Consider the following 26,404-nt stretch of genomic DNA (forward strand, 5'->3'; position numbering starts at 1 on the left):
TGGGAGTTCTATAGACTTGACCCCACTAGTGCTGGAATTGCTAGATATACATTCTCTGTCCAGCGTGGGACCCACTGCTTCAAATATCGGTGTCTGTTTTAGGAACGTCATCAGCTGCAACTCCAGCTCCTGGACCATGAAACAGAAATGTCAGGGGAGATAATGGATTCTGACAAGGAAAGGTAAGACGAATGCCCTTCAGCTTGTAATGGACGTGGACGGCGGACATGCTGTGTTTTTGTGGGCTCGCCAGGGCCTTGCAGTTTCCTTCATTTGGTCATCACTATTGCAGACTCCTACGTGTAAAAGTCTGCAGAGCTTCCACTACGGGTTGAGAGCTTCCGCTATGGGGCCAGTTTCTTTAGGAGCTCACAGCCACGTCTCGCAGCCCATGGCTGGTTGTTAACTGCAGAGAGACACAGCACAGGCTGTCTCGGGTGCAAAAGTTCAGTCTATAAATGTTCTCCATAACCTTCAACTCCACAGGATGCACCTTGTTGATGAGAAGACTCATTAGCTGTGACTAATACTTCTGCAATGGGAACTGATTTTAAAATGTCTTTTTTTGTTTCCATACATTGTTTACTGAAACCTGGCCTTGTGCCCTGGCTGTGGGCATATAAAGCCCTGCATCGAAAATAATGGAGTAGTACGTGGTCTCCACTAGAAATCGGAAGGCAGAGAGGCCGTGCACGGCCCTCTGGTGAAGGAAAACAAGTTTGGGATGATTTGAGCAATTTGAGCCAATTGCTTAACCTTGCTGAGATTCCTTGCTTATCTGCAAATGGAGAATTCTTCTTAAAGGGGGAGGGGGTTACGGTGAGGAGGGCAGTGCCCGTCTCATTGGGTCACTAACTGTGAGGGAGCTGGGGGGCATGCTGCCTGCCACGTGGTTTGTGCTGAAAAATGTCTGTTTTCCTTCTTCTCTGCAACTTCAGACTTGGCGGTCTTCTGTAGACTTTAACGTAGCCTGGCAGAGAGGGGAGGGGTAAGCCGACCACCAGGCCCTCTGTCCACGGCTCCGTTCCAGTGGCCCCAAAGCACTGAAGAGTGTCTGCTGGTTCCTTTGGTTTCACTGAACCAAGCAAAGTCAGAGGATAGTTTGTGCTGTTTTAAGACAGAACTATGAAGCGTCTTAGGAAGCGGCCCCATCTGTTTTGATGCAGAGAAGTTCTTTCACTGTGTTTCCCAGTTTCCCAAAATAAATGGTGTGTAGGCAACTACAGTTCCAGACTTCCCAGGACTTGGCCCCTTGATTTCAGATACCGTGTTGTACTAGACTCCTCTCCTTCTCCTTTTTCCAGTTCAAGGCATTTGACTTGTATAATGTATAGTGTATAATATTGTAGTAACTCCAGAACAGAGAGCCCCCCATTCTGTAAGTGGTGCCCCCAAAATTCTGTTTCAGGCCCTGGAAAGTAGTGTTGCTGTCCTTACACAAGGTAAACCTTGCAAGTGGGAGCTCGAGTAGGAGTCCCGTGTTCCTCCTGTGGTGGGGTGGTCGGCCACCCGGAGTGAATCCCCCCAGAGACCCATGGAGCAGGAAGAATGTGTGGTGGAGCTGCCTTTCGTGTTCTGGGCGATGGTCCCTTCAGCCGGGACTCCCAGCGCTGGTGGTGCTGCTCCGGTTGAGGACCCCATGGCTCGCTCTGCTCTTTGTGTTAGGTATCAGCAGCTGGAGGAGGCGTCTGCCAGCCTCCGGGAACGGATCCGGCACCTGGACGACATGGTGCATTGCCAGCAGAAGAAAGTCAAGCAGATGGTTGAGGAGGTAAGCCCCTGGGAAGGGTCACGGGCCAGGATGGCTGCCTGTCGTGGGGACATGTCAGCCCGAGAGCCAGCTCTGACTCTCAGCTCAGTTTTCCCTGGCGCATGAGCGAACGTACTCAGGCCACTGTCTTCATGGCCCAGAGGGAAATTTCCTCATATGGCACCCCCCCCGCCCCCCGCCGGGGACTGGTGATTATCCTTCTAATCAGATCAAAGGGTTACAGTTAAGAAGGCTGGGAAGCCGAGTTCATTAGCTCATGGCTTTCAGAGGGCAGCAACTCCCCAAGGGGGTGCCTACAGCTCAGGCGACCCGCGGGTGTGACAAGGAAAGTTTCCTTTAGCTCAGGTCTCTGTACTTGCTTGCACCTGGCTGTCTCTCTCCCGGGGGCCACTCCATCCTTTCTTCCCCGGTGGACAGGTGTCTCTTTTTCCCCTGCTCCCTGTCTGTGCCCCCCTCCTCTCCCCTCTTCCCTCATTCTCTTCTCCATTCTTTCTCTCTCCACCTGTCTGTGGGATGTCAGACCAAGTTGTATGTTTACTCTATGCTGGACATAGCTTACTTCTCTGTTTTTCTAAACGGAAACAGGTAAGTTGAACATTTATATTTCTGCCAGAGAAAAAAGAAATCTTTTAACTGTGTTACTCTAATCTGTCTCTCTTTCTCGTGGAGATCGGTAGAAGAAAGCCCAAGCTGTGGTATAGCAAATCACATGTTACTGTATCTTTCTCGCTATTAATAAACCGGGTAGAAAAAAAGGAACAGTTAGTCCTAACAGGGTTATAAATTCCCGACGGTCTAATTCTCTATCTCGCATCGAAAGGGCTTTAATTTAATTAAACATTTGGTTGGCAGTGGAAAAACTGAGAAAAAAACATTTTCCTTATATTAAGCACTACACTGAGAAGTTACCTCTTAATGAATTATTGAAATTAAAAGCATGTCTACTAATAAATCACACACGTAACAGTCAAAGGGAAGATTAAAAGTATGTTTATGAATCTCTAAAATGTTGGCGATACTAGTGGAGTGAGGTTAAGGTCAGGGGATTGTGAGGTTGGGGAGGGATACTTTTTTTTCTCTTGTCAGATAAACATATATATTAGGTGAAATCTATTGCCTAAACAAGAATTGCAGTCATAGTGTGTCGACTCCTGTGAGTCTTATGTTGGCTCATCTGCGAGTGTCATGGAGCAGAATAGAAGAACGAGGAGCCCCTCTGCACTCTGACTGCACACCCAGGCAGGCGTGACCATGATGGGTAGATCCTGCCCAGGTGTCAACACTAGCTAGGTGTCAGGAGCACGTTTCCCCAGGAAAAGCATTGCTTCATCACACTTAAGTTAGCATCTCGGGGAACTATGGCTGTCAGATCATAGCTTTTCTGCTTCTGAATTTCACACACAAGTCTAGGGCAAGGGTGTCCCTGTTTGCCCATGAGGCTCTTTGACTGTGGAGCCCTGCATTTCTCCCAACTCGCCACAGGGAGGTGGTGTGCATCGTTCTTAGATTTTACCTTAGCGAACCAGGGAACAAAAGCCTCCTACCGGTGGGCTTCTGTTTCGGTTATTTTCTGTCAGGGTTTAAGATTGGGACCCCGATCAGAGATCCTTCTCCAAAAGACACTTTCAAGTGGTTTAGGATTCTTCTGTTTTCTAACTTGTGGAATATAATGGACATACCAATTTGAAGGGAGCAGGGGAAAATCGATATATGAAAATAGGGAAGCGTATAAAGATCACTGTCCATGGGCCTTGCTTTTCTACCTGTGATTTAATATCTCCCAAATAAGTTTCTCTAAGTCCAGACGATGTGGTCTAGAAGACACAGGCATCAGAATGAAATCGCAGGCTGAAATTTAGGACGGCATCATCAGAGTGAGCACTACCTCGGGGCCAGCTGGGTTTCAACAGTGCCTGGGCACTGGAAAGAAGAGAGACTTTATTCTAAATTTAAGCCACTACCTAAATCAGGTAGTAAGAATTGGTGTGTTTGCCCTGCATATCATGTTAACTTCCACCACAAAAGGATGGTTTAAAATCTCAATTGCTGCAGCCCTTGATGTGAATAAATTTTTTTTTTAAAGTTAGAAACATGGAAAAGGGACATCAACAGATGAGCACTTTTAGTGGAGCAGAGCCAGGTTGGAAAGGAGTTGAGAGCTCTAGTGATTCAGGGAGTGGCTGAAGGACTTGGGGGAGAGATGGCCAAGGAGAGGCCTGAGAGCTGAATTCACATCTCAGAATATGTTCTTGTTTAGTATTACAATTGCAAGGCCAGGCCAGAAGCCCTGGGTGGAACTTGCAAAGAGGCAAATTTCAGCTTTTCGTTTCACATAAAGAAAACATTTCTAGGGTCGCCTGGGTGGCTCAGTCATTAAGCGTCTGCCTTCGGCTCAGGTCATGATCTGGGATCGAGCCCTGCATCAGGCTCCCTGCTCAGCGGAAAGCCTGCTTCTCCCTCTCCCACTCCCCCTGCTTGTGTTCCCTCTCTCACTGTGTCTCTCTCTGTCAAATAAATAAATAAAATCTTAAAAAAAAAAGCATTTCTAATATTGGCTGCCCTGGGAAGGTATTTAGCCCTTCCTTACGGGTGCATTCCTTATGATCCAGGGCTTGAGCTAGAAGCTCTTTCTATAAAGAACGCTTTATTGTTTACGAGGCCATGCAATCTCAGCAGTATCATTACTTCGCATAAGCAGTACGATTAGCAAATTCATAACCTCTGCCTTTACTAATTTATTTTTATCTGTGAACTCCAGCTATCCAGATATGGAGACAAACTTGACCTAGAAACAGAGGCAAACTTTATGTGCAGCAGATGTTAGGGACAGTTTTGCTTCACTCACATGAAGTCTGAAAGCTTGTCCGTGTGCTGGCTTCACCTTTCCCGAGGGTGGGGATCCAGTCTGCACCCACTTCTGGCGTCATTTTAGCCATAATGTCTATGAAGAAACTTAGTTTACTGAAACAGTGGGCTGCTTTTTTCACCTCAAAATTGAAAATGGTGTTCTGAGGTTCTTGGAATCCTTAAGTGTTAAGCCATGTATTTCCTTCACCTTTAGTAAGATAATAATTTCTTAATAACAATAACAACAACAATAATATAATGACTGAGGACCAACCGGCCTCAGTTTTGCAGTCTTTGGCTGGATAGACTGATTTTCACCGTGTGGGATGGCACGCATCAGTAAGGCCCTTGTGTGTGCAGGATGGGCGGGATAGGCCCTTTTGAATGAAGGACTGGTATATGTCTTATGGGGTCAAGCTCGATGCACAGTGTCTTGTGTGAGGTGTGGGACCAGATACCCACACCCAGCTAGATCTTTCTAGCAAATTACATCTCCTTTTGCGGTAGATGTCAGGGATTGGTTACCTCCCTCCCATCACTAATTCTAACTGGTTGTGGCTCTGACAAAAAAAATAAATAAATAAAAACGAAATGAGCCCATATATGACCCTTTTAGACTTTTAAGGGTTTGCCAGAAAATATAGAGGGACTGAAAATAGCCCTTGTGGGTAAATTCACTGGTCTGTGGGTTCACCAGGTATGCACCAGCACGTTCTCTGTGCCTGAGCAGGTGTGGGCCAGCCCTCCTGGATCTTACCATCTGGGGTGACCTGCCTTCCAGAGTCATTCTTGCGCATGGGCTTCTTTCTTCTTTTGAAAAATCTTGTTGGGATCGGGAGTTCTTGTCTTGAGTCCGGCTGCATTCTTCAGCTTGCCTTTTGCGGAACCGGAGATGGGGGAGGAGCCAAAGGCTGGGCGGAGCCTGATGCCGGAGCGGAGCCCCCTGGACGCCCGTTCACTCCTCTTCACCTGCTCTCACCCCGGCCTGTCCCCTGCCAGCCAAAGCAGCTTTCCTGCCAAGGGGGTAATTACCTGGAGGAAAGAACAAATTCTTATTTGCCCTCGAAAAGCGGGAGAATCTTACATTTTTGCCAACCAATAGGCAGTGCTATTATTCAGCTGACTACGTAGTAATTTCATAGGGAGCTCCTTGATCTTCTCCCTCTTCAACCGTAGGAATCCTTTTGGTTTGCCATCTCCCTCTTGCTTCGCATTGTGGTCTCGGTGGGCTAAGTGATTCTTCCGGCAGGATGTGACTCGCCGCGTGTCCTTTCAGTGGCAGAAGATACTGTTCTGGCTTTAGACTTTTCTTTTGCAGGAAGCCGTTCCATTCCCGCTTGTACCCCTCTGTGATTTAGATGTTTAATGAGTGCAAAGGTGGAAGGAATTGATTTTCGGATTAGTGCTTCTCCGCCCAGGCTGCGTGGCAGAATCACTTGGGAAGCTCTAAAACATGCCAGACCTGGCAGATGGCAGTGGGAGGGAGGCGCTGGGCAGGGCAGCAGTTTTGTTTTGTTTTGTTTTGTTTTTAAGCTGCACAAGATTCCAGGATGCAGCCAGGATGGAGAACCATGCTCTGCAGTTCTAGCTGGCTTGGGTCTCTATGCAGGGTTTCCGTGTGTTCATATGTTCAGCCAGCCTCCCTCACAAGCTGCTGTCCCTGAGGTGGGAACTTGGACTGGAGTGAGAACGGCTCCAGGGAAGAGAACCAGGGGGACCACTGAGCAAGGACCATGAGCACGGACGCGGGAGAGCTGGTCCCAACATGTGACTGTCTAGTCTTGTCAGGGGATCTCGCATTTCTTGCCAGCCCCATTGGGAGAGGATGCTTTGACAGCTCACTCTTAATGCCATACTGGCCTGGTGGTATCCAGATAAAAAAACTTCCCAGATGCTCCCCAGATGCATCTAGAGAGAAGATGTCACCAAGGTGGTAGATGAGGCACACTTATTAAATAGATACTAGACTTAATGGGACAGGATCCAGTCCGCCTGCTGTCCTTGGAAGCTGAGAACCTGCCACTAATGAAGAGACCAGCAGTGGTTCTCGTGGATCTCCTTCCCTCTGTTGCTTGTGGGTGCGGGTGTCTGGCCTCGCCCTGGTTTAAATTCCTTCTGTCTACCCACAAGACTTTACACCTGGTCCCACTGTACCTCTTTAGAAAGAGACCGCAGGACCTTGTTGAAATAATTGTATGCAGAGTGGCCGCTTCTCGAGTGCAAAACAAAGCAGGACAGTTTTGCAATTCCTAAGAAATGAATTTGGAAGTATTATCATCCCTTGGTTTGGTTTTGTTTTGTTTTGAGAGCAGTTGTCATAATGCAACAGTTTTTTCGGGGGAAACAACCTGGATTGGAGAGAACAGATGAGGTGTAACTCTTCGTAGAGTTGAGGTTTGGGTTTCTGGTTTCTGGCTCTTCTTGAGCCAGTGCTCAAAGCAGGGCTTCCCTTCTCTTTTCTCAAGTCCCTAGAACTTATCCCTTCAGCCCTGAATTCGCAGGCACTCCGCTGCAGTTAGAGACCTCGGAGAAGTGCAATTAGAGACTTCGACGGGTACACAATGAGAGGTGGCAGAGACAATGGACATAAGCAAGGACTTGAGAATCAGACCTGCGTTTACTTGCTGCGGAAGCTTCAAAAAGTTTTCTTGTTTGTAAGATGGGGTTAATAACAGTATCTATCCAAGAGGATTTTTTTGGTAAGAGTTAAATGAGAGGATGTACATAAAATACTTCTATTCATCGGAACATAGGAAATACCCAATAAACACTAGCTGCTATTATTATTATTATTACGGGTAGATGGGTTCCTGCTGTGTATACCCAAAGTCAATTTAAATGGATCAAAAGCAAAAGTAGCTGAGTTGCTTTCTTGACAGATACACAGAGCTGCCCTTCTCTCCTTCGGGAGTCTTATGAGCCAAATGGAATCTTTGGGTATGCCTCTCTCTTCTCTTCTATGCTCCGTGCTGTGTTCCATCTCAGCCACCAGTCCTTTGAGTAGAATTCTTATTTACACAAAAGACAAAACCTTTTTACATTTTCTCCATCCCAAGAATCTTCCATTTTAAATGGATCAGGTGTTTGTTAGCACTCAAGTCATTTTAAAACTACCGTGTGGTGTGCTGAAAGGTACACAAAAGTACATTTCTGCCAAATGCCCTGCGTTTAGGTGACTGTTTCCATCACTGATAATTTAGCCAACTGGGGGTAGGGGAACAGAGCCATAGCACTGAGCCCACAGCCCTAATCCACTCAATTCACCTGTTTCCAGATCATGTCACACGAGCTCTTCTCCAGATTTAGTCTCCGGTTCTTTGGAAGATGATAAAATGGTAGCCTGGGTTGGAAGCAATTGCTTTTATTGTTCGTGATTAGAAGAATACTCGTTCGTGATTAGAAGCAGTACTCTGCTGGGAAGAGGGGGCATGTCCCTCTGTGATGAGCCGATGAACAAAACAGGAAGGACATGGTGTGGAAAGGAGAATTTGACTACGTAGGGCTCTCATTTGTGAAAATACCACACACTGTCACCTTGCCTTGTCCAGCCTCACGCTGCAGAGTCAAGAGAACTCAAAAGGATATTTTTAGAAACTTGGGTTCCTAGACATCGAACAAAGAGCTGCGATGAAAAATAATACTAAAAAATAATTCAGGAAAGCAGGTGGAGGCTGGTTCTAAGATCTTGGAAAAGGAAGCCGCACTTCCGGAAAAGCTGCCAAGGACACCTGCTAAGGCTGGGACGTGGGCTTGAAGAACTCGAGTGCTCCGGGAAGGAAGCGCCCCCACCAGATCACACCCCACACACCCGCTTCCACCCACCATAATGTGGAAGCCATCAAGTGTCTGTGTAGTTTGGTTATATTTGCATGTGGGAGGTGGCCCTGAGGATGTCCTCTCGGAATGGAGATCAAAAGCACTAGTCAACGTAGCATTCTCTTTGTTGAAGCAGGGTTTGGTTTGCTTTTTTATCTCCATGGGCATTCTGCCCGAATTGGCAGTTCAGCTAACTTCATGGAAAGGAGAAGTCTGTCTGAAGAAAAGAGAAATATATTTGATCGAAATATATTGAAGTGAAATACACTCCATGCCTGCTTTGTTTTTGTAGAGATCTTCTTGAGACAAGCCACAGGGGCTGGTAGGTCACCCAACTTAGCGGTGTTACTGAAGACTAGTAGTGGTAGTAGTCCCAGTAGCAGTAGTAATCAGTGGGTTGGTTAGCCTAATAAACTAGTAGTCTGGGCTGATGGAGTGGCTGCATTAAGGGGCAGGGTGTCACTTAGGTGTTGGGTGGTTCTCCAGTGCCACTTCTCCGTGGCAGAGTGGGCGGGTAAATGGTTGCCTGTCAGTATTTGTCTCTGGTCTTTCATTCAGATGCTTCTACCCCACGTTAGCAAGTAGGCAGTGGACGGCGGAGGAAGCCTTGGATTCTTAAGGCTTTGTTTTGTCCCTTGGCCTCTCACATCCCCACCCAAAGGAGGCGTTACTCAGAAGTTTGAGGCAGAATTTATATACGGTAAATAAAAATGTTACGGTTTCAAATTCTCATGTTCAACATATTATTCACTTCTTTAATTTAAAAGCTTAGATACCTTATCTAAAATGTGAGGTTTTTAGAGGGGATCAGAAAGCTCACTGTGTGTGCGAACCTTTTTTTCCCCCTATATGTTATGGAAATATTATTTTATGATACCTGCTGATAAATATATTCAGGACACAAACTGTCCTTTTAAGGGAGCGGGTCTTTTCTTTGTAAATGACACTGAATTCACTTTCTTCTTTGTTGAGGTTTGTAACTGGCTGTAAAATATTTCTCAGAGACCTGTGTGCCCACGTTCTACCCACAGAGTTTGTGAGACTGCACTCATGTTCCAAGTAACTATCAGCTACCGAATGTTTCTCATGCTTCTCGGCCATGCGTCTAGACCCAACATAAGAGGATGTTCATCCTCTTATGGGGCATATGATTAGCACAGTTTTTTTTTGGCCCAGGAAACTGAAGCTTAGGGTCTTAAATAAGTAGCTGGGAGTCTCTCAGCTAAATGATGATGGTGCTGAGGCCACAAGATCTTTGGCTCCAAAGCCAGTGTTCATTCTTTGCTTATTTTTGTGTATTTTTTAATTGGAAAAAAATTTTTATTATGGAAGATTATAGAGAATGGTAAAAACAAAGATCCTGGTACTCTCCTCTAGAAGTGACAAAATGTTAACATTTTGGCATATTTCAGATTTTTTCCAAGTAAAAGAAGACAGTAGCAAGAAGAGGTTCTTTCTATTCCTCTGATCTTTTTTCTTCTTCCCCACTCTCTCCCTCTTCAGAAGCCATTTGGTCTCCATCCAGGCCATATTTTGATGCTTTTACTGCATACATATGTATCTATTATCAGTATTTAGCCTAATGTATGTGTTTAAAAATGTATGTCCATCTTTACTTATAACATATAAGTAGATTTTATTGTATATAGTATTCAACTTTTTTCCCCAATTTTTGTTTTTGATGTTGCTACTTATAGAGCTACATTATTTATTTTAATGGATCTCTAATATTTCATTGTATTAATGTATCATCATGTGTCCTATTGCTATTTAGCTTGTTTCCAAATTTGTATTCTTTTGCAAACAATGCCAAACAGTCTCTTTGCTTCTGTAGTTAGGGAATGTGGCTGGAGGAGGAGCTGCTGGGGCCTTGGGTTGCACAGTCTCCCCTTTGTTAGATACTGCCCAGTTGGTCTCTGGGGGGCACGCCCGCTTCCACCCACCAGGAGGGTGGGTTTCCCCACATCCTCACAACCCCTTGGCACCGCTGGACTATAATTTTAGCCAGTTGTGAAATAGTAGCTCTTTGTTTTGATTGTGATTTGCTCCAGCCCAATTACTGCTCATCCCTACGGGTGCCGCTGAGCATCTTTTCATCAGTGTGTTGACCATGCAGGCTTCCACCTTCGAGAAGTGGCCGTTCTTCTCTTTTGTTCACTTTCCCGTGTGGCTCTCACTTCTCCTGCTGACTTGTCAGAACTGTGTGTACTACCGATACTGATCATTTGTCACAAAGTGTTTGGATGCTGTTATCTTCTCCCAGCCACCGTGTTTGTTTCTTTGTTTATGGTATCTTGTATAATGCACGCACGTTTTACATTTTAGTATAAACTTGTCAATCCTTTGGTGCTGTGTTGTGTGTCTTGTTTGTTTGCCAGCAGGATATTCTTGTGATAGTTTCAGAGTTTTGTTTTTCATCTTTATGGCTCTAGTTACAACCCCCACCACACTCATACCCTTTATCTTCTCTCTTTTTCTCCATAGCACTTACATCCTAGTATATTCTACACTTCTCTGTTTGGCTTACTTATTTGTTATCTGTTTGCCCCCACCAGAATGTAAGCTCCACGAGGGCAGTGGCTTTTCTGTTTTGCTCTTGGCTATGCTCCTAACATCTGGAGCAGTCACTGGCATATAGTAGGTGCTCAATAAATATTTGCTGAACAAATAAAGAATAATCCATGTGGAATTTATTTTTGTGTTTATAGTGTGAACAGGGCTGCATTTTTCATTTTGTGTTTTTTTTCCTCATGAAAAGCTTGTTTCTCTAACAGCCTTTACCAAATATTCCATCCTTGCCCCACTGAGTTTTGCATGGCCCCTTTATCAAGCTGGAGTCACTTCCCTTGTGCTGCTGTCTGAAATACTCCTGTTCTCCTGCCCTGATGGGCCTGTCAAAACACATTTAAGAAGCACCTTTCATGAACCAAATGCAAAAATGGACATGAGTTCTTGCCCTCAAAGGACTTTCTGGTTGATACTAAAACTTGTTAGAACTCAAGGCAAACTACGACAAGTATCAAGCGGGGGTATGAACTGCGTGCTGGGGACAGAGAAGCTGGTGGAGACAGGAGTGATTAAGTTCATAGGCTTTGAGTCAATTGAATCTGGCTTTGCATCTGCTCCTCCCTTGACTAGGCTTTATATCTTGAGCAAGTTACTTGTTCTCCAACATTCAGTTTCCTTATCAAACAAATGAGGATGATCATAATCGTACCTGCTTCAGAGGCTGTTGTAAGTCTTGACTGATGTAACACAGGCTAGGGGCTTGGCGCAGAGTCCCTAAGCGTTCACTAATGCTGGTGTGGGTGCAGAGGCCTTGGGGAGGAGGTGATATTTGACCACATCTTGCAGGTTGGGTTGGATTTTTCTAGGCAGGGATTGAATGGGTGGAAAAGGACATGCCAGACAAAATATAGAATAACAACAACAAGCCAAGAGAAACCAAAGACATGGAGACCAGAAAGTATAGGGTGAGTTCAGAGAGCTACCAGTCTAATTAGACTGGATTGGAGTGGGGAGGGATAATTGAGAGCCTGGAAATGAGATGGAAACCAGTCGTGGGTTCGCACCCCCTCAGCACCAAGCTGAGAAAATGTCTGGTGTTACCCTGCTCCAGATTCCTCAGTGGGGCCCTTTGCCTGGTCAGATCTGACCCCAGAGTGACGCCTCTGGCAGGAGGGAGCTGGTCGAATAGGAGGGGAGAGAAGCCAGAAGGGCAGCTTGGAGGCTCCCAGGAGAAGCCTGGCCAGTGCGGGTGAGGGGCCACACTCCAGGACACTTGAACTTAGGAACATTTTAAAAACCACCACTGTTGAGGCAGCAGCTCTGTCCCACGTGTGGAGCTCGGGCTGAGATGCCTCATCTTAGGTTTGTCTGAAACCATTCTCTTCCTGGACGTTCCTGTTCAGCAGAGGGTCTTTTGTCCCTGATAATGCAGGTGCCAAGGAAAGCATGGGGCTAGGGACACGTCGAGTGCCCTCTTCCCCACTTCTCCCTTGCACTTTCCTCCTCTAAAGTCAGAGGGAAAAAGAACAGCCTCAAGCCTTCAGGCTGCCGCAGATGCTCTGTAAAGGAAGATCCCAGCCAGCATTCCTCCCAGCCTTGCCTAATTCCTGGCCCCATCGCAGTGATAGGCCGTCACCACAGGGCGGGTGGAAGCACACCTCTGAACATCAGTGTGGCGAGAGAAAGAGCCGGGGCCTCGACATCAGGGAGACGTAGGTTTAGATCTCAGCCCTGCCAGCATCCAGCTCTTGGGTGACCAGCTCTCCTGGTTTGCCTGTGACGGAGAAAGCTCCCAGCACATGAGACCTCAGTGCTAAAGCCTGGGCAGCCCTGGGCAAGCTGGGATGAGCCAGTCGCCCTCTTCAGCCCCCAGGTCTGACCCCTTCCTTCCCTCGCCCCATCGGCAGTCGGCAGGTGCATCCTACCTCCGGGGGTACAAACCATTTCTGTGCCTCTCCCTTTATCACACTTCCTCGGGTGTTTCTCTGCTTACTGCCTGCCTTCCTCAGTGGGCCGTGTGGGCCGTGAAGGTGGAGATCAGGTCTTCCTGGCTGCCTGCTCTGCGCCCAGCGCCTAACACTGGGCCTGACACAGAGGTGATCCTAGGTGATCACAGAGGGAATGACGGATGCTGAAACTCTAGGAAGCTCGCTTTCCTCCTCTGTGCGGATGACCGCTCCTAGGTTGTTTCTGAGGATAATGAGCAAACCCAGCAACAGCCCTGCCCCCAGGACACCCATCTATCTTCCTTCCCAGTGGTACATTATTCCCCCTCAGGTCGGAAAGCCAGTTTATTCATCCTTCCCTAATGTTTATAGGCCCCGTCACGTTAGGCACCGGGGAGAAGCAGGCGCGGTTTCTCTCCTTAAAGAGAAGTTGGGTTATCTTTAATATAAGACAGAAATCAAACCAAATTATATTATTTTATCTCAGAAGCCAGTTTCAACTGATCCTTTTGAATGGTATCATTCTATTATTATATATTACTTCAAACTTAATAGAAAAAAATTGATTAAAATATGTGCCCTGCTCATATCGAGCCTGGCGGAATGCCACAAGACACATTAATTGGAAATGAATTTCTACAAACCCAATCAAGCATCATGAAGATGAAAAATGTACCTTTTTCCCTCCGTTCCTTCATTGATTTTTCATTTTCCCCACTCAGAGCTTCATTTAGCAATTTTTCAGTTTCGTTTTGTTGTGGCCTTAATTCATTCCCTTTACTTCCCCCAGAATGAGATAATGTACCATTTTCCTTGTCCTTTTTAAACTGTTCTTTTATGTTGCATTAGTGCAGGGCAGATTCTGATCTTGTCATATTTCCCTGTGCTTTATTATTTTTTAGGAAAAGAGGGTAACTTTATTATTTTTTAAATTCTTACTGTGGTGGTCTTTATCAAGGAGAATGCACTTTAAAAATACAGTAACTATGAAATTACAGTGTTACAAGACTTCTGAGATAGAATTAAGAGTGGCTGTCGCAAACATGAAAAACCTTTTCAGAGGAAGAGTGGAGAGTATCCATTATTCTCATTTCTCGTGGTGGGGTATGTGAAGATCGAGCATGATGCTGATTTTGTTAAGGGAAATGAGGACAATTATTTTCTAGATCACAGAGAGGAACAAGAGTTTGGGTGGCAAAAGCCCTTTTAGGACAAGAGGAGGCAAAAGGAGAAGGTGACTACATGCCTGAGTTCTAGAAGGTTCTTGGCTGTCCTGTTCCATGCCTGCTCTGGTCATTTCACGGATTCACTGGTCCTCTACGGGGATTGAAAACAGTAATGGGAATCTTCAGTTTTTCCTGTGAGCTTTTCAGATACTCTAACAGCATAAATTTCCCCTGAGAAGTCAACAAGGACTCATAATAAAGTATCCTATTGCTTTACTTTTACCTAGAATTCATAACTCTGGTCATCTCATTTTTGATTAGTTTTTTTTTTTTAAAGATTTTATTTATTTACTTGAGAGAGAATGAGAGATAGAGAGCACGAGAGGGAAGAGGGTCAGAGGGAGAAGCAGACCCCCTGCTGAGCAGGGAGCCCGATGTGGGACTCGATCCCGGGACTCCAGGATCATGACCCGAGCTGAAGGCAGTCGCTTAACCAACTGAGCCACCCAGGCGCCCTGATTAGAAGTTTTAGTTGGCAGTTATTCATCTTTGATACATTTTTCAGTGGGAAAATGAATTATTCATAAATGCGGTTTAAAGCAGAAAGCCTTTTGAAATGAGCGTCTGTGGGCAAGAGTAGCAGATCAGAAGTGTCGGTGATAGAGGTTGGGAGCTTTATTTATTAACGTGTGGTCAAGTTTCACCAAACACACACACACACACACACACACAGCCCTCATACCCTGATTCTGAATAAATGTGCCTGTGGGCCTTAATTGGTTATTCCTAAACTTTGAATGAAAACAAAATTAAACAAATTTCAAAGAAAATAAACAATTATATCATAGACTTAGTCTGCATTGAAAAAATCTAATTCCCTTTATGTTGCCAGATTTTAATGTGATTCGACGTGATCATCCATTTTTAACATACCTTCTAGTATTGTGCTCCATTTCGGTGTGTTTACGGTTTTATTTAAGGCATTTTCCAGAGACACGCATATCCTTAAATTAAATATTATCATTTGCCAGCTGGTAACACACGACACCCTAAAGCACAGTTTCTTAAAAAAAACAAAACAAAACAAAACAAAAAACAACCTATCAAGTGCTGTCTAGTATTTAATACTTACGTGCAGCTGCATTTGTTACTTTCATTACTTTCTGTTCACATCCGCAACCTCAATTGTGAGTTATGTTTTGCGAGTTTCACACAATCGGGTACTATTCACATAATTCTAATCACAGAGCTATATCTTCTTCTGACACTGACCTGAAATGACCTGTGACCTATATGTCTGTCACTAATGGGAAAGAAGTTTCAGGAAGCTGAGAAGCCTTGCAACTTCCAGGGTTGCTTCAAATCCATAACAGGCCCTTCCTAAAATTTGGTAGAGTTTCACTTTGTTCTGGTTGACATACAAGCTCTTTTCGAAAGAAATCAGGAGGAGTCCTGTCACTATAGCATTTTTTCCCCCAAAAGTAGGTTATAAAAATGTGCGGATGGACAAGGGCGATTACATCTTCTAAGAGAACAGTTCTTTTATATAAGATCATTGATACAGTAGATACGTGCCCCTGTGGGTGTGCTGTCTGTCTAGTGCAAGAGAAAGATGTGAACAAAGGATGGTCGGGGTGGTCAGGGGCCTTAACGGGGGTTTGTTCGAAGGGCTGAGGTAGAACAGAAAAGGGAAACATGAAGCCAGCCCAGAAGCCTTGGGAACTGCTGGTCTGGGAGGTGATTTGTGAGTATGTTGTGACAGCAGGAGATTTCCTGGTGGAGAGGGGGGTGGGAGGTGGGAAGGCAATGTGTGGTGGAAGCAGCATGTGCAAAGGCCCAGAGGCAGGACCACCATATGTCTGCGGAGTGCTGAGAGGATAGAGTGGTTTAAATGTAGGGTTCACCTGGGACAGGACAGGCCTGAAATGACAGTGGGGAGATAGTGGGACCACAGCAGGAGGGCCTCATGTCCATGCTAGAGAGTTTAAATGTCAGAAGCTTCGGAGGGTTTTTAAGGAGGAGAGTGATATATTCAGCATCTCTGGGGAGTAGGCCTAGAAGTCAGTATTTTGTAAAAGCTCCCCCTAGGTGATTCCATTGTGTGGCCATGGCCTCAGAGGGACTGCTTAGCTCAGATCACCTAGGGAGCTAACTCCATGGTGGTTAATACGAAGAAAAGCCATTAACTTTAGGATACACCTCCGTGCCCCCACCCCATACCACTGTAGATATCAAACTGGCTGTAGCGTTAAGAGATTTAGCATCCCGCATGAGCATTAGGCTGCAATTCATATATTCAGTTGAATTACAAAAAAACATGCTTATCGAGACAAAACTAAGAAAAAAATTCTATTAACATTAGTTAAGAGGTTCTGGATTTTACCAAGACGGGTTTCTTCCTTTGTTCTATAAGGGGGTCCACTATTTGATGTTGAAATTTAACTGTTGTGACAAGATTATGTTCCTGTTAAGTAAAATGGATGAGGTCTGGAAAATAAGCGTTTCTAATTTCTCATTTCTTTATGCCCTGATTTGAGCCTGGGCGCTTGGGTCATTTACCACCACCTGGTGACAGCTAGACCTAAATGCAGCTTCATGAAGAAGACACAAAGCTCTTCAAGGTCAAATTTACAAACTTTAATGTACGGAAAAGAGCAAAGGTTGCATGCCATCTGCATGGTACCCTGGATTTTGGAGTGGCCCCTGATTTTGGGGGTGCTTCTGGGGCTACATCCACCTTGGTTCATCAGGGCCTCCAAGAGTCTGTTCTAGACAATTTTGCCCCTGGAGTCTAAGGGATAGACTGTTGCGAGATGGATGGATGGAGTCATTATTCATTCATTCGTTAGAGTTGAAAGATAACCAAAGTCTTTACTCTCAAGAAGCTCACAGTCTGGGGGTGGGGGGGGGGGAAGGAATACCAGTGATAACAGGGTAGTAGCTAGGTTTTGAGTGTTTGTCCTGTGCTGGGCTCTATAGGAGACGATATTTGAAAGCACTTTGAAGTTGGCAGTCAGAAATAACATCACTTACCACTCAAATGTGGGATTTAGAGATTGCGCCTCATGATGGGTGTCTCATAGGAGGACAGGTGGGTTGTGCTCCCGGGGCAGTCCTGAGTTGGGATTCCAAGTTGGCACCCCTTGTAGGGCAGGAGGGCCAAGGCATGCACTACCTGCCATCCTTGGTGTCCTTTTTTCTCTAATCTGAACAAGTCAACCCCTGTTGAAGAAGCTTCCGTAAGGAATGCTCAAGGATGAAAGCAAATGCGTGGGCACAGCATTCACTTAGTGCAAGAGCACGAGCGCTTCTTGAAGCTTCAGTTGCTGAAAGGTGAGACTTGTTGGCAGAAGCTTCAGCACCCCCAAGTCCTTCCCAGAGCCATTCTGTCTCCCCAGAAGGTGGGGCCTATTTGCTCCAGCATCAGCCCTCTGTCCTCTTAGAACTCCCAGATTTCCCCTCTCTCTGCATCCTCCAGGTGACACCTCTGCCTTGTATCTACTTTTTAAAATGAAAATCCTCAGTATCTTCCTGTGAACTCTTCATTAGGGTGCCCCTCAACCATATCTCTTGCTTCCCTGGACTCACCCACCATTCCGATTACTTCAGAGAGAGTGAAGCAAGTGTATTCAAAGTCTCTTTTTATGTTAGTTGATGAAATTTACATAGACCTCCTTGGAACACTGTAGCTAATTTCAGTACCCATCTTGCCTCTCATTTAAAGAATTCAAGTCAATTTTTAAAACAATACTGTAGGAAGGAATGAAAGAGGAACACTGTAAGGATGATTTTTGAAAACTATTCTTACAAATATCGAAGGAAATTTAAAGAAAAAGAAACTTTCCTTTTGCCCATAATCCTACTCTAACCTCAGTACGATTTCGTTTGTCTAACATCCAGCTCTTACCTTTGATCATTGTAAGCTTTGTTTTTTGTTTTATTTTTATCCCTGAGGCTTTCTGCAAACATTTTTACATTTTACAGTATATTTGTTTGTAGTATCTGTGTCATATATTCCATCAAATTGCTGTTCCATAATGTACTACCCAGTGCTTTCCTGCTAGACATTAAGGTTATTTCCAGTTTCTATTATAAATAATAGGAGCAAGAACATCTTTGTATATATAGCTTTTTTTCCTATGTCTGAATTATATCCTTAGGATAAATTCCCAGGAGTGGGATTAGTGGGTCAAAGGGTATGAACAGCTTTATGGCTCTTAATATTTATTACTAAATTGCCCAAAGGGTCATTCTAATTTACAATGGCACCTGCAACACACGAGACAGGCTGCCTCTCCCAGCTCTTTCAACACTGATTTCTGCAGCCGGTAGTTTTGGGTACAGTTAATCGTTATTAAAGGGTAACTTGTTACTGTTTTTAATTATAATTTCTTTAATTATTATCAACATTGGACAGTTTTTCTTAAATATGTTTCTTATTATATTGTTTTGTATGGCTTACTTTTTATGTGGGAGGATTATATTTTTTGGCACTGGGTGGAATTTGAAATATTTGATCATGAAAATGTCAGATGCACTCAGGACAGACACTAATTGATGAAGCCCCCAGACTCATGACCAGATTCAACAAACAGCAGAACTTGGCTCTATTTGCCCCTTCTTTTCCTCTTTTTCCCCTTCGTGTAGTAATTTTAAAGCAAATCCCAGCCATCCTGCTTATGCTTCCTATACACTTCACTATCCATCTCGAAAACATGTGGACTTTTTCTTATATACTCATAATGCCATTGTCACACTGAACAAAATTAATGATAATTCCTTGGTATCATGTAATACCCATCTGTCCTAAAATTTTCTGAAATGTCTTTAAAATGGCCTTTTTACTGAAACTTTGTTTCAGTCAGTATACAGAGAAGGTCCGTTTGTTTGGTGGTGATGTTTCTAGAGTCTTTTAATCTAGAACACGCTTCTCCCTGTGTACCCTCCTCCCCTGCCGAGGTTCCCACACCCAGTGACATTGCAGGAACTGAGTCAGTTGTCCTATAAGTGTTCCCACGTTTGGGATTTGACTTTTTATTAGCTCTAGCAGCCTGGTGAGATTCAGTTTTACCTTTCTTGGGGGGGGGAAGCAAGAATACTTCCTGGGGCTGTGCGATTTATTCTGTCTTCAGCGGCACTCATGTCTGATTGCCTTGGATGATGCTGAGGCCAATCACGGATTCAGATGGGGTCACCCCAAAACACAGTTGTAGAGTTCCTCCTTAATGTGCCCCTGACTGGTTCATCTTTTAATTCATCTTATATAATGAGCCAGTTATTTCCTAGGGATTGCACAATGGTGATTTTCTAAATTCGTCATTCTTTCCCCATTTATTCACTGGCATTCTTCTGAAAAATAAAACTTCTTCCCTCATTAACTAGGACTTCTTAGTAATCTCAAAATGCAGTTTGAACAAGAAAGGCAGGCTACATGCTTTCTTCTGCCTCTAAGTTGCCAAGTTTCTAAGTAAGGAATTGGTTCCCTAGTCACTCCCAATGGTGTTGCTGTTGGTTTCAGTTTTTGAAGAATCATAACATACTCGGGGTTTTAAAAACATATTTATTCCATGTGTTTGACTCAATTACATTCATTATTCTTTTTGATGCTAACATTGTCACAATCCTTGGCCCAAGGGAGACCCTTCAAGTATTTGTTTTCAGGCATCACAAGGTGTCTTGGGTTCCCCTAGCATATTTTTACCCCTTGAAATGAGTTGTTCCTCCAAGATGACCTGTGTTTTGTTGGTGAGGGTTGGTATTTAGATGCCACAATCTGGATATGTTATGTGCTTATTGTTGTTATTATATCTAAGTTTCCTCAGTGGACAGAGTTAGGAAATGCATACTTAACAAATGAAAATAAAATATTAATTATGAATTCATACTGGTATTTTCATTTCAAATTTAACAAAACTTTATTTCTTTGATTTTACACTTGTATTTCTTTCTCTTACACTAAAACCTTGGTTCCAAACATTATTATACTGCAATATCCCAAATAGTTTCAAAACAACAATACAATATCATTACCAACAGTTTTCCTAATGAATAAGAGACTTCTTTGCGGTTCTGTTTATTTTTACAATACAATCCACTAAAAACAGAATCAAATTAGCTTGTTCAAACAACACTTGAGTTCTTTTCACCAACTGGATATACAGTTAAGTTCCTTTATTTCGATTTGTTTTCAAGTTTTCAGATTCACTTTTTTTTCTTTTTGGTTTAGTTTTATTTCTTGAATCTGTAAAATGTGCTTTCAAAATTAAATGTAGGTAAGAAGGTATTATCAAAAAATCTTTTCTTCTGCCTCCTCTAATTTCCTTCTTTCCCTATTGGCAAGTATTTCTTAATAATTAAGGTTTCTTTTATCTTTGCAGAATTTCTTCTTGCAAATATATATGCATTCAGATGGCCTCATCTGTTTTACGCTAAAGCTTTCATACTGTATATTCCTTACACCATATCTGTTCTAGAGATCTTTGTAGCCGTCCATGGTCATGATGAACCATGGTTCATTTAACTAGCCACTTACTGATTGATGGAGTTGTTTCCTTTGTGTCTTCTAAAAACTAAAAATCCTTCGTCCAAGTCATTTTATATTTTAGCCAATGTGTCTTTGGGGATCTATTTCTAGGAATGGGATTGCTGGGTCAAAGGGCAATGCGGTTGTACTTTTGTCTTATCCTAGCTCCTTCCAGATTCACTTCTGAAAGGGGGATCATGTGTCATTTTGCACTGAGAAGGATTTTTCGAAAAGATTTTGCAAATGCACAAATTGAATATACCAGATTGTTGGAAAATTAGTGTGTTCTTCAAAATCACCAGTTATTGACTGTGTGAACCCGCACACTGTTCCCAGGATTGTCTATCGTCTACAAGATAGCCTGGAATAGAGCACCCTGGTTCCTGCTTTTAGGGCATCTATGGTTTGTCTGTGGCACTTGACATGAATGAAAAGTAGAGTTAGAGTAGCTGAAGATAGACCATGTTGTAAAAACAAAGGTGAACACCCAGCTCAAGTCTCTCTATCCCGGGCCACGTGAGTCCTGGATCCTCTCAATTCCATTTGCACTTTTAGTGACAGTGACCCTTTTCCCAGACCAAAACTTTTGACACCTGGTTGAACAAATATGAATCTATTAGCAGGAATAACAGCGCTGAATGTTTGAAATGTGGGCTGCCTCACAAATTTACGCTGAATAATTATCTTATGTAGAGTTGCATCTGCATCTCCCAAAGCATGCTCTCTGGCACATATATGGGATGTTAAAAAGGGTTACACAGCAAAATCAGTGTGTCAAACAAACCTAATGAGATGTGACTCCAAAATCATGTGGCCGCAGAACCCTCTATTCCGGGGAGCAACTTGTGTTAAACACTGTTCCATGAGACACAGAGAACCAAAGTGAGGGTTCTATTTAGATGAAAACCAAAGGCATCTCTTCCGGTTGATTAACTTGTACTTCTACAATTCTTTATTGTTTTTATTAACAATTTTTAATTTGTTTCTTTCTAGATTGAATCATTAAAGAAAAAGATGCAGCAGAAACAGCTCTTAATATTGCAGCTTTTAGAAAAGATCTCTTTCTTAGAAGGAGAGGTAAGAGGCTGTGTTTAAGTTGGTGTCTTCTCTATCATTAAATTTTATGTTGCTGAGCCTACCACCGACACTTAATTAAAAATATGGCTATTTCCTGGCCTTATAAAATTGATTGAAGGTTAACTGCCAACACTGAAAATGAGATTCTGACAGCTAGTTTTTCTTTACCACCTGACTCTCCTCATCTCAGACTGCTGCCCACCTCTGCTTTTTGGCTCTCATTTTTCTTGTTCAAGAATTTTCCTAGCAAGTCTGATAAGCTGTTAAATAACACTGATAATTTCCCACATGTATGTAGGGCTTTATAACTTGTGAGGTATTTTCAGGGACATTCCTCACATGGTTCTCTCAGCAACTTTAGGAAAGGCAAGACAAGGATCATTACTTTATATTAACAAATGTTTCAAAAGGAGGCTCAGGAAAAAAAAATAAATAAAAGGCGGCCCAGAGAAGGCAGGTGGTTTTGCTCACGATCACCCAGCTTGGTTAACGCTGGAGCCAAAGCTGAGAGATGGGTTCCAAATCCACTGCTCTGTGTGACACTGAGTCAGAAGGTTTAGAGGTGACTTAATTTCACCTGAAACTTTGAGGATAGTCTTCCTGACTTTCTGGCTTTTTTGAAGGTTTGGTGTAGGTTCCAGAAAAGGAAATTATGGAGTTGGAAGAACCTTAAGAGCTTAGGTATTAATGGAAGAAGCCAAAATCCATTCGCTCTGGAGTCTCTTTATTAAGAGCTTGGCATTGAGCCTCTTCCTTTTGAGCCTCATGAATCTCTCTTGTCTGTGCCCCTCAACATAGTTCTTCCCCCGAGGGAGACAGCCCAGGAGACAAAGATGAAGGACGGAGACAGGACAGAGGCGACATTGGTGAAGCACCTGGTGTTGTGTTGCTGGGTGCTGTTAACTCCTTTCCACATCCTTTGTGTAATGTGGAGGCTAAGAGCGGAATCAGACTTGCCCAAGTTTGAACCCTAGATCTGCCTCTTATTAGCTGGGTGATGCTGGGGAGCTTTCTTAGAATTATAAAACGAGACGGTAGCTGCACCTGCATGTGTGTGACCAGGCAGTGAGAATGCAGAGAATGTGCCTGGCATGTTTCTTAACCTCTTAAGTTAATGCCCTAGGAATTAGATTGTCTTTCTCCCATTTTATAGACGGGCAGACTGAGGTTCAGGGGCATGAAGAAGCCTGCCCAAGGTGACAGTAGAAATGGGTAAGCCTGAATTCAAAGCCTGAACTCTTAACCACTGTGTTTGTGGGAAGGACGAACTGCGTTTTCACGTACTCTGTGTTTGGGGAGCTGCCTATAAAAGACATGGACCACAGGGACCTGGGGGTAGATTCAGGCTCAAAAGTCCCCGTGTTGGGACAGCTGAGTGAAGGGGCACTTGCCCTGTCCCCCTCCCGCCTTCCTCTCCACAGTCCCTAGGTGCAGCTCCAGCCTTACGAATGGACGTTTCTAAGAACTTCCTCCCAAATCACAGCTCCCTGTGGGAGGAATCACACCTTCTTCCCCAGTGGAGAATCTGACAGGGAGTGTCCTGGTGGGAGCCCGTGAGTCCAGAGAGGTGAGGGGATGGTGACAGGAGAGGCAGTGCCCACCGGCCCTTCCCCCCCAACCCCCCCCCCCCCCCGTGCCCCTCAAGCCAGCTCTCCTGATGGTAGATTATGAAAGTGCAGGGGATCCTGTGCCTAGAGAACAGCACTACACACGTGGGGGCTTTGTTTAATGCTCGAGTTCTTAAGCCCCTCTTGTCCAGACCCTGAGATGTGGATATTAGTCCACATAGATTTGGTGTGTGATCCCAGGAAGCCCCATTAGAGGAGGCGTGGGGGGATGAGTCAGGGAGAGGATGGTGTCTTGCCCACCGTGGGCAGCCGCAGCTCACTCCCATCAGGGGGTCTCCTGGAGACGCTACACACTGGCCTCTGAGTTGTCCTTACCTAAAGGTCAGAGAGCTGGGCCTTGGTCCACTAACTCCCTTCCTGCCATTGGTTGAGGCCTGCTCCTGGGGGATGCAGGCAGCTGTGGCCTGCCCTCAGAGCCAGTTGCAGTCAGGTGGTTAGAGTTTATTTCTTCATTGTTTCTGTTCTTATTTTTTATATCATCCCAGGGCTGTTTTACTTATTTCAATGTGTTCTTAGAGTTAACATCATTGTAACACTTTCCAGACAGGTGCAGGGATCTTTCAGATCCAAAAGAGACAGAATAACTTTTCTGAGTAGCTAAAGTCAGAGGGTGCTGATTCTTGGGGGGACGGGGGTGCACTCAGGATGAGGTGACTTCAAGGTGATTCAGAGTCAGGACCCCTTATCATCGTGATGCACTGACCTAGTTTTCAGAACTATTAAGAACTTATGTATTCCTTATTAATATTTTACCCTACTTTGTTGGGCCAGGTAGATAGATTTCATCTCCTAGGAGATGAGAGGTTGAGTTTGAGTATTTGGTTTTCCTCTTTAGGCTGCGTGACTAGTTTATTATGGTACAAACACACTGCTGACTGTTGCTTCCTCGTTAACTGTATGTAACCACTAATGGCAGTGGATCTCTGCCCCCCTTTCCACCTGGTTCTTGTAGGATTACCAACGCCAAGGAGGCCAAGGAGTCCTTCCGTGGGCCCTAACGTCCTGGGATGACCTGACTTATAATTCATTTTGTTACTCTTTCTTACTTGACACAGAAATTTTATAAACAAACATATAATAAATACTCTATAAAAGAAACTACATCACCTTATATATTAATGCTTTCTAGTTTTAAAAATCAATATAAATTGTGACACAGCTTATTACGGTCACCCTTTTTTCTCTTAAAACTATCTTTGTGTACACTTTCTATTAACTTTCCCTTTGAGAGACACTGTTGAACATAAGGCATTTCTCAGACTCACCTTGTTTCCATAATAATAATTTACTTCTCCTCCTCCTTTTTTTGATGCCCAAATTGTCACAACTCAGCTGGGGAGAGTTCTCGTCCATCAACTTCTTTGCCTGCATAGCAGGGCTCCTGATGCTTCTGGGTTCATTCTTGCCATCCTCATTTTTGTCCGGTGTCAAGATATGGTATTGGCTTGTCTCCAAGGAGGCCTGGTTCGTTTTAGTAGTGAACTATATTGAAAACTACCTGGGCATGGGAACTGGTCATGGCTAAAGCACTGTGTCTACACTTAGGCCAATTTTAATCATGACGGAATTGGGGGCAATATGTGTCTTTCTGAGATTATGAAGCCACACTGACATTTTCCAAATTTAATTACATCACTCTACAATACAGGGTTCTGTTGGCCACTTAGAATTTCTATGCTCTTGGCCTGTTCTAACACCATTTTTATACCACAGCTTTCCATCGCCTGCTTTAAACCAGATGATGCCAAAAGTGGTATTTCAAATATCCTTGCGAAGTTTTGATAGACATATCTGGTAACCTCTTATATTCCATCTTATTAATAAAGTAGCTAACTTTTATTAAGGGCCTGATTGTGGGCTCTGGAGCTAGGCTGCCTGAGTTCTCAGCTCTGCCATATAGGATCTTGAGCAAGTTACTTAAGTGCTCTGGGCCTCTGTTTGCTCATCTGTTAAAGGGAGTCTTCTCTAAAATGGTGTCTTCTCTATAGAGTTGTTACGAGGATTAGTTAATATTGATTCAAAAAGTACGTGGCTCACTGTAAATGCCATCTGTGTTTACTGTTCTTCCAGTTGTCTGGGCCCCAGGGTCTCCTTTCGTTGTCACTGATACATATTTCTTCCTCCTCCTTCTCCTCCCTCCCTTCCTTTTTAAAACACAAAATGTTGATCATTTTGGTCTCTGAATCCATTATTGGTACTTACTGATGCTTACTCATCAGATTTTGAGCCCCCCAGCCCCACCAGATCCCTAGAAGTTTGCTCTAGCCTGGCCTCATCAGACTGCATTTTCATCAACCAATGCAAAATCTCCCTGATACAAGAATATGCCCATTCTTTTTTTCTCCCAACAATTTATATTTGCCCACCTCCTGAAAAAGGAATATCCCATTCCCTATTTCCGATAAACTGTTACTGAAATAAAATCTTAAGTATATACCTCCGTAAGGTCGATCAGCTTTCTGAAACTCTGAACTGATTCCATTCCATTTTTCTCTGCTGAAAATTCTGAACTTACAGTGAAATTCAAAGGTCAGAGGAAAGGTGTCTCATGTTCTGGTTTTGTTCATCCTGCACGTAATGTGTGTTGTATGGTACGTAAACCTCTCAGCGTGTCCGTTGCACATTCCTGGGACTATTATTAATTTTCCAGGGTACTAGCGGGGCGGCAGCTCCAGGCACCGGGGCTCCATGTCCGCATTTTATTGGACATACATTCTTGTTTAGTGCATGTGCTACGGCTCGGCCGCTCCCTCCCCTGGCCCAAGGGAGTTGGGGGAGGAGGTGGCTGCTGTACATTTGTGACATAATTTCCAAAAAATGCCAAGAGGTGCGGTACCAGGTCCTTGGTTCCTGGAAGGCATGCAGCCTCGTGAGCTGCATTTCACATCTGAACACCAGGGGGCGGTGTTTGAAAGCAGGAGAACCCTGGAACTGGAGGCTCAGTCCCAGAAGCAAGCAGCCTTCTAGGGAGCACAAAGCCAGGCAGTAGTGAGCCTGCTCTTTGTGGGTTTGCTTTAGGTACAGTCCGTGGGACAGAGTGCAGAGTCTGTCTTCCTGGACTGAGTCCTGGCACTTTTCGGTTTTAACTATTTCTTAATCTGTCCCTCTTCCAACTTGTCTCC

The 26,404-nt window shown here is 44.2% G+C and overlaps 1 protein-coding gene across 1 annotated transcript in view; it reads left to right on the top strand.

Annotated features, from left to right (window-relative positions):
• Nucleotides 1-26,404, top strand: part of MYZAP (myocardial zonula adherens protein) — an 85,832-nt gene that overhangs the window by 43,499 nt on the left and 15,929 nt on the right. The window contains exons 9-11 of the mRNA XM_028100156.2: nt 103-182; nt 1,666-1,771; nt 21,571-21,654. Of these exons, the coding sequence (XP_027955957.1) occupies nt 103-182; nt 1,666-1,771; nt 21,571-21,654 (270 nt within the window). The remainder of the gene's footprint in view (nt 1-102; nt 183-1,665; nt 1,772-21,570; nt 21,655-26,404) is intronic.

This window comes from Eumetopias jubatus, unplaced genomic scaffold (assembly GCF_037043125.1).
Source record: "Eumetopias jubatus isolate StellerSeaLion01/CBP00866 unplaced genomic scaffold, mEumJub1_p1.0 scaffold_7, whole genome shotgun sequence".
In the NCBI taxonomy this organism is placed as follows: Eukaryota; Metazoa; Chordata; class Mammalia; order Carnivora; family Otariidae; genus Eumetopias; species Eumetopias jubatus.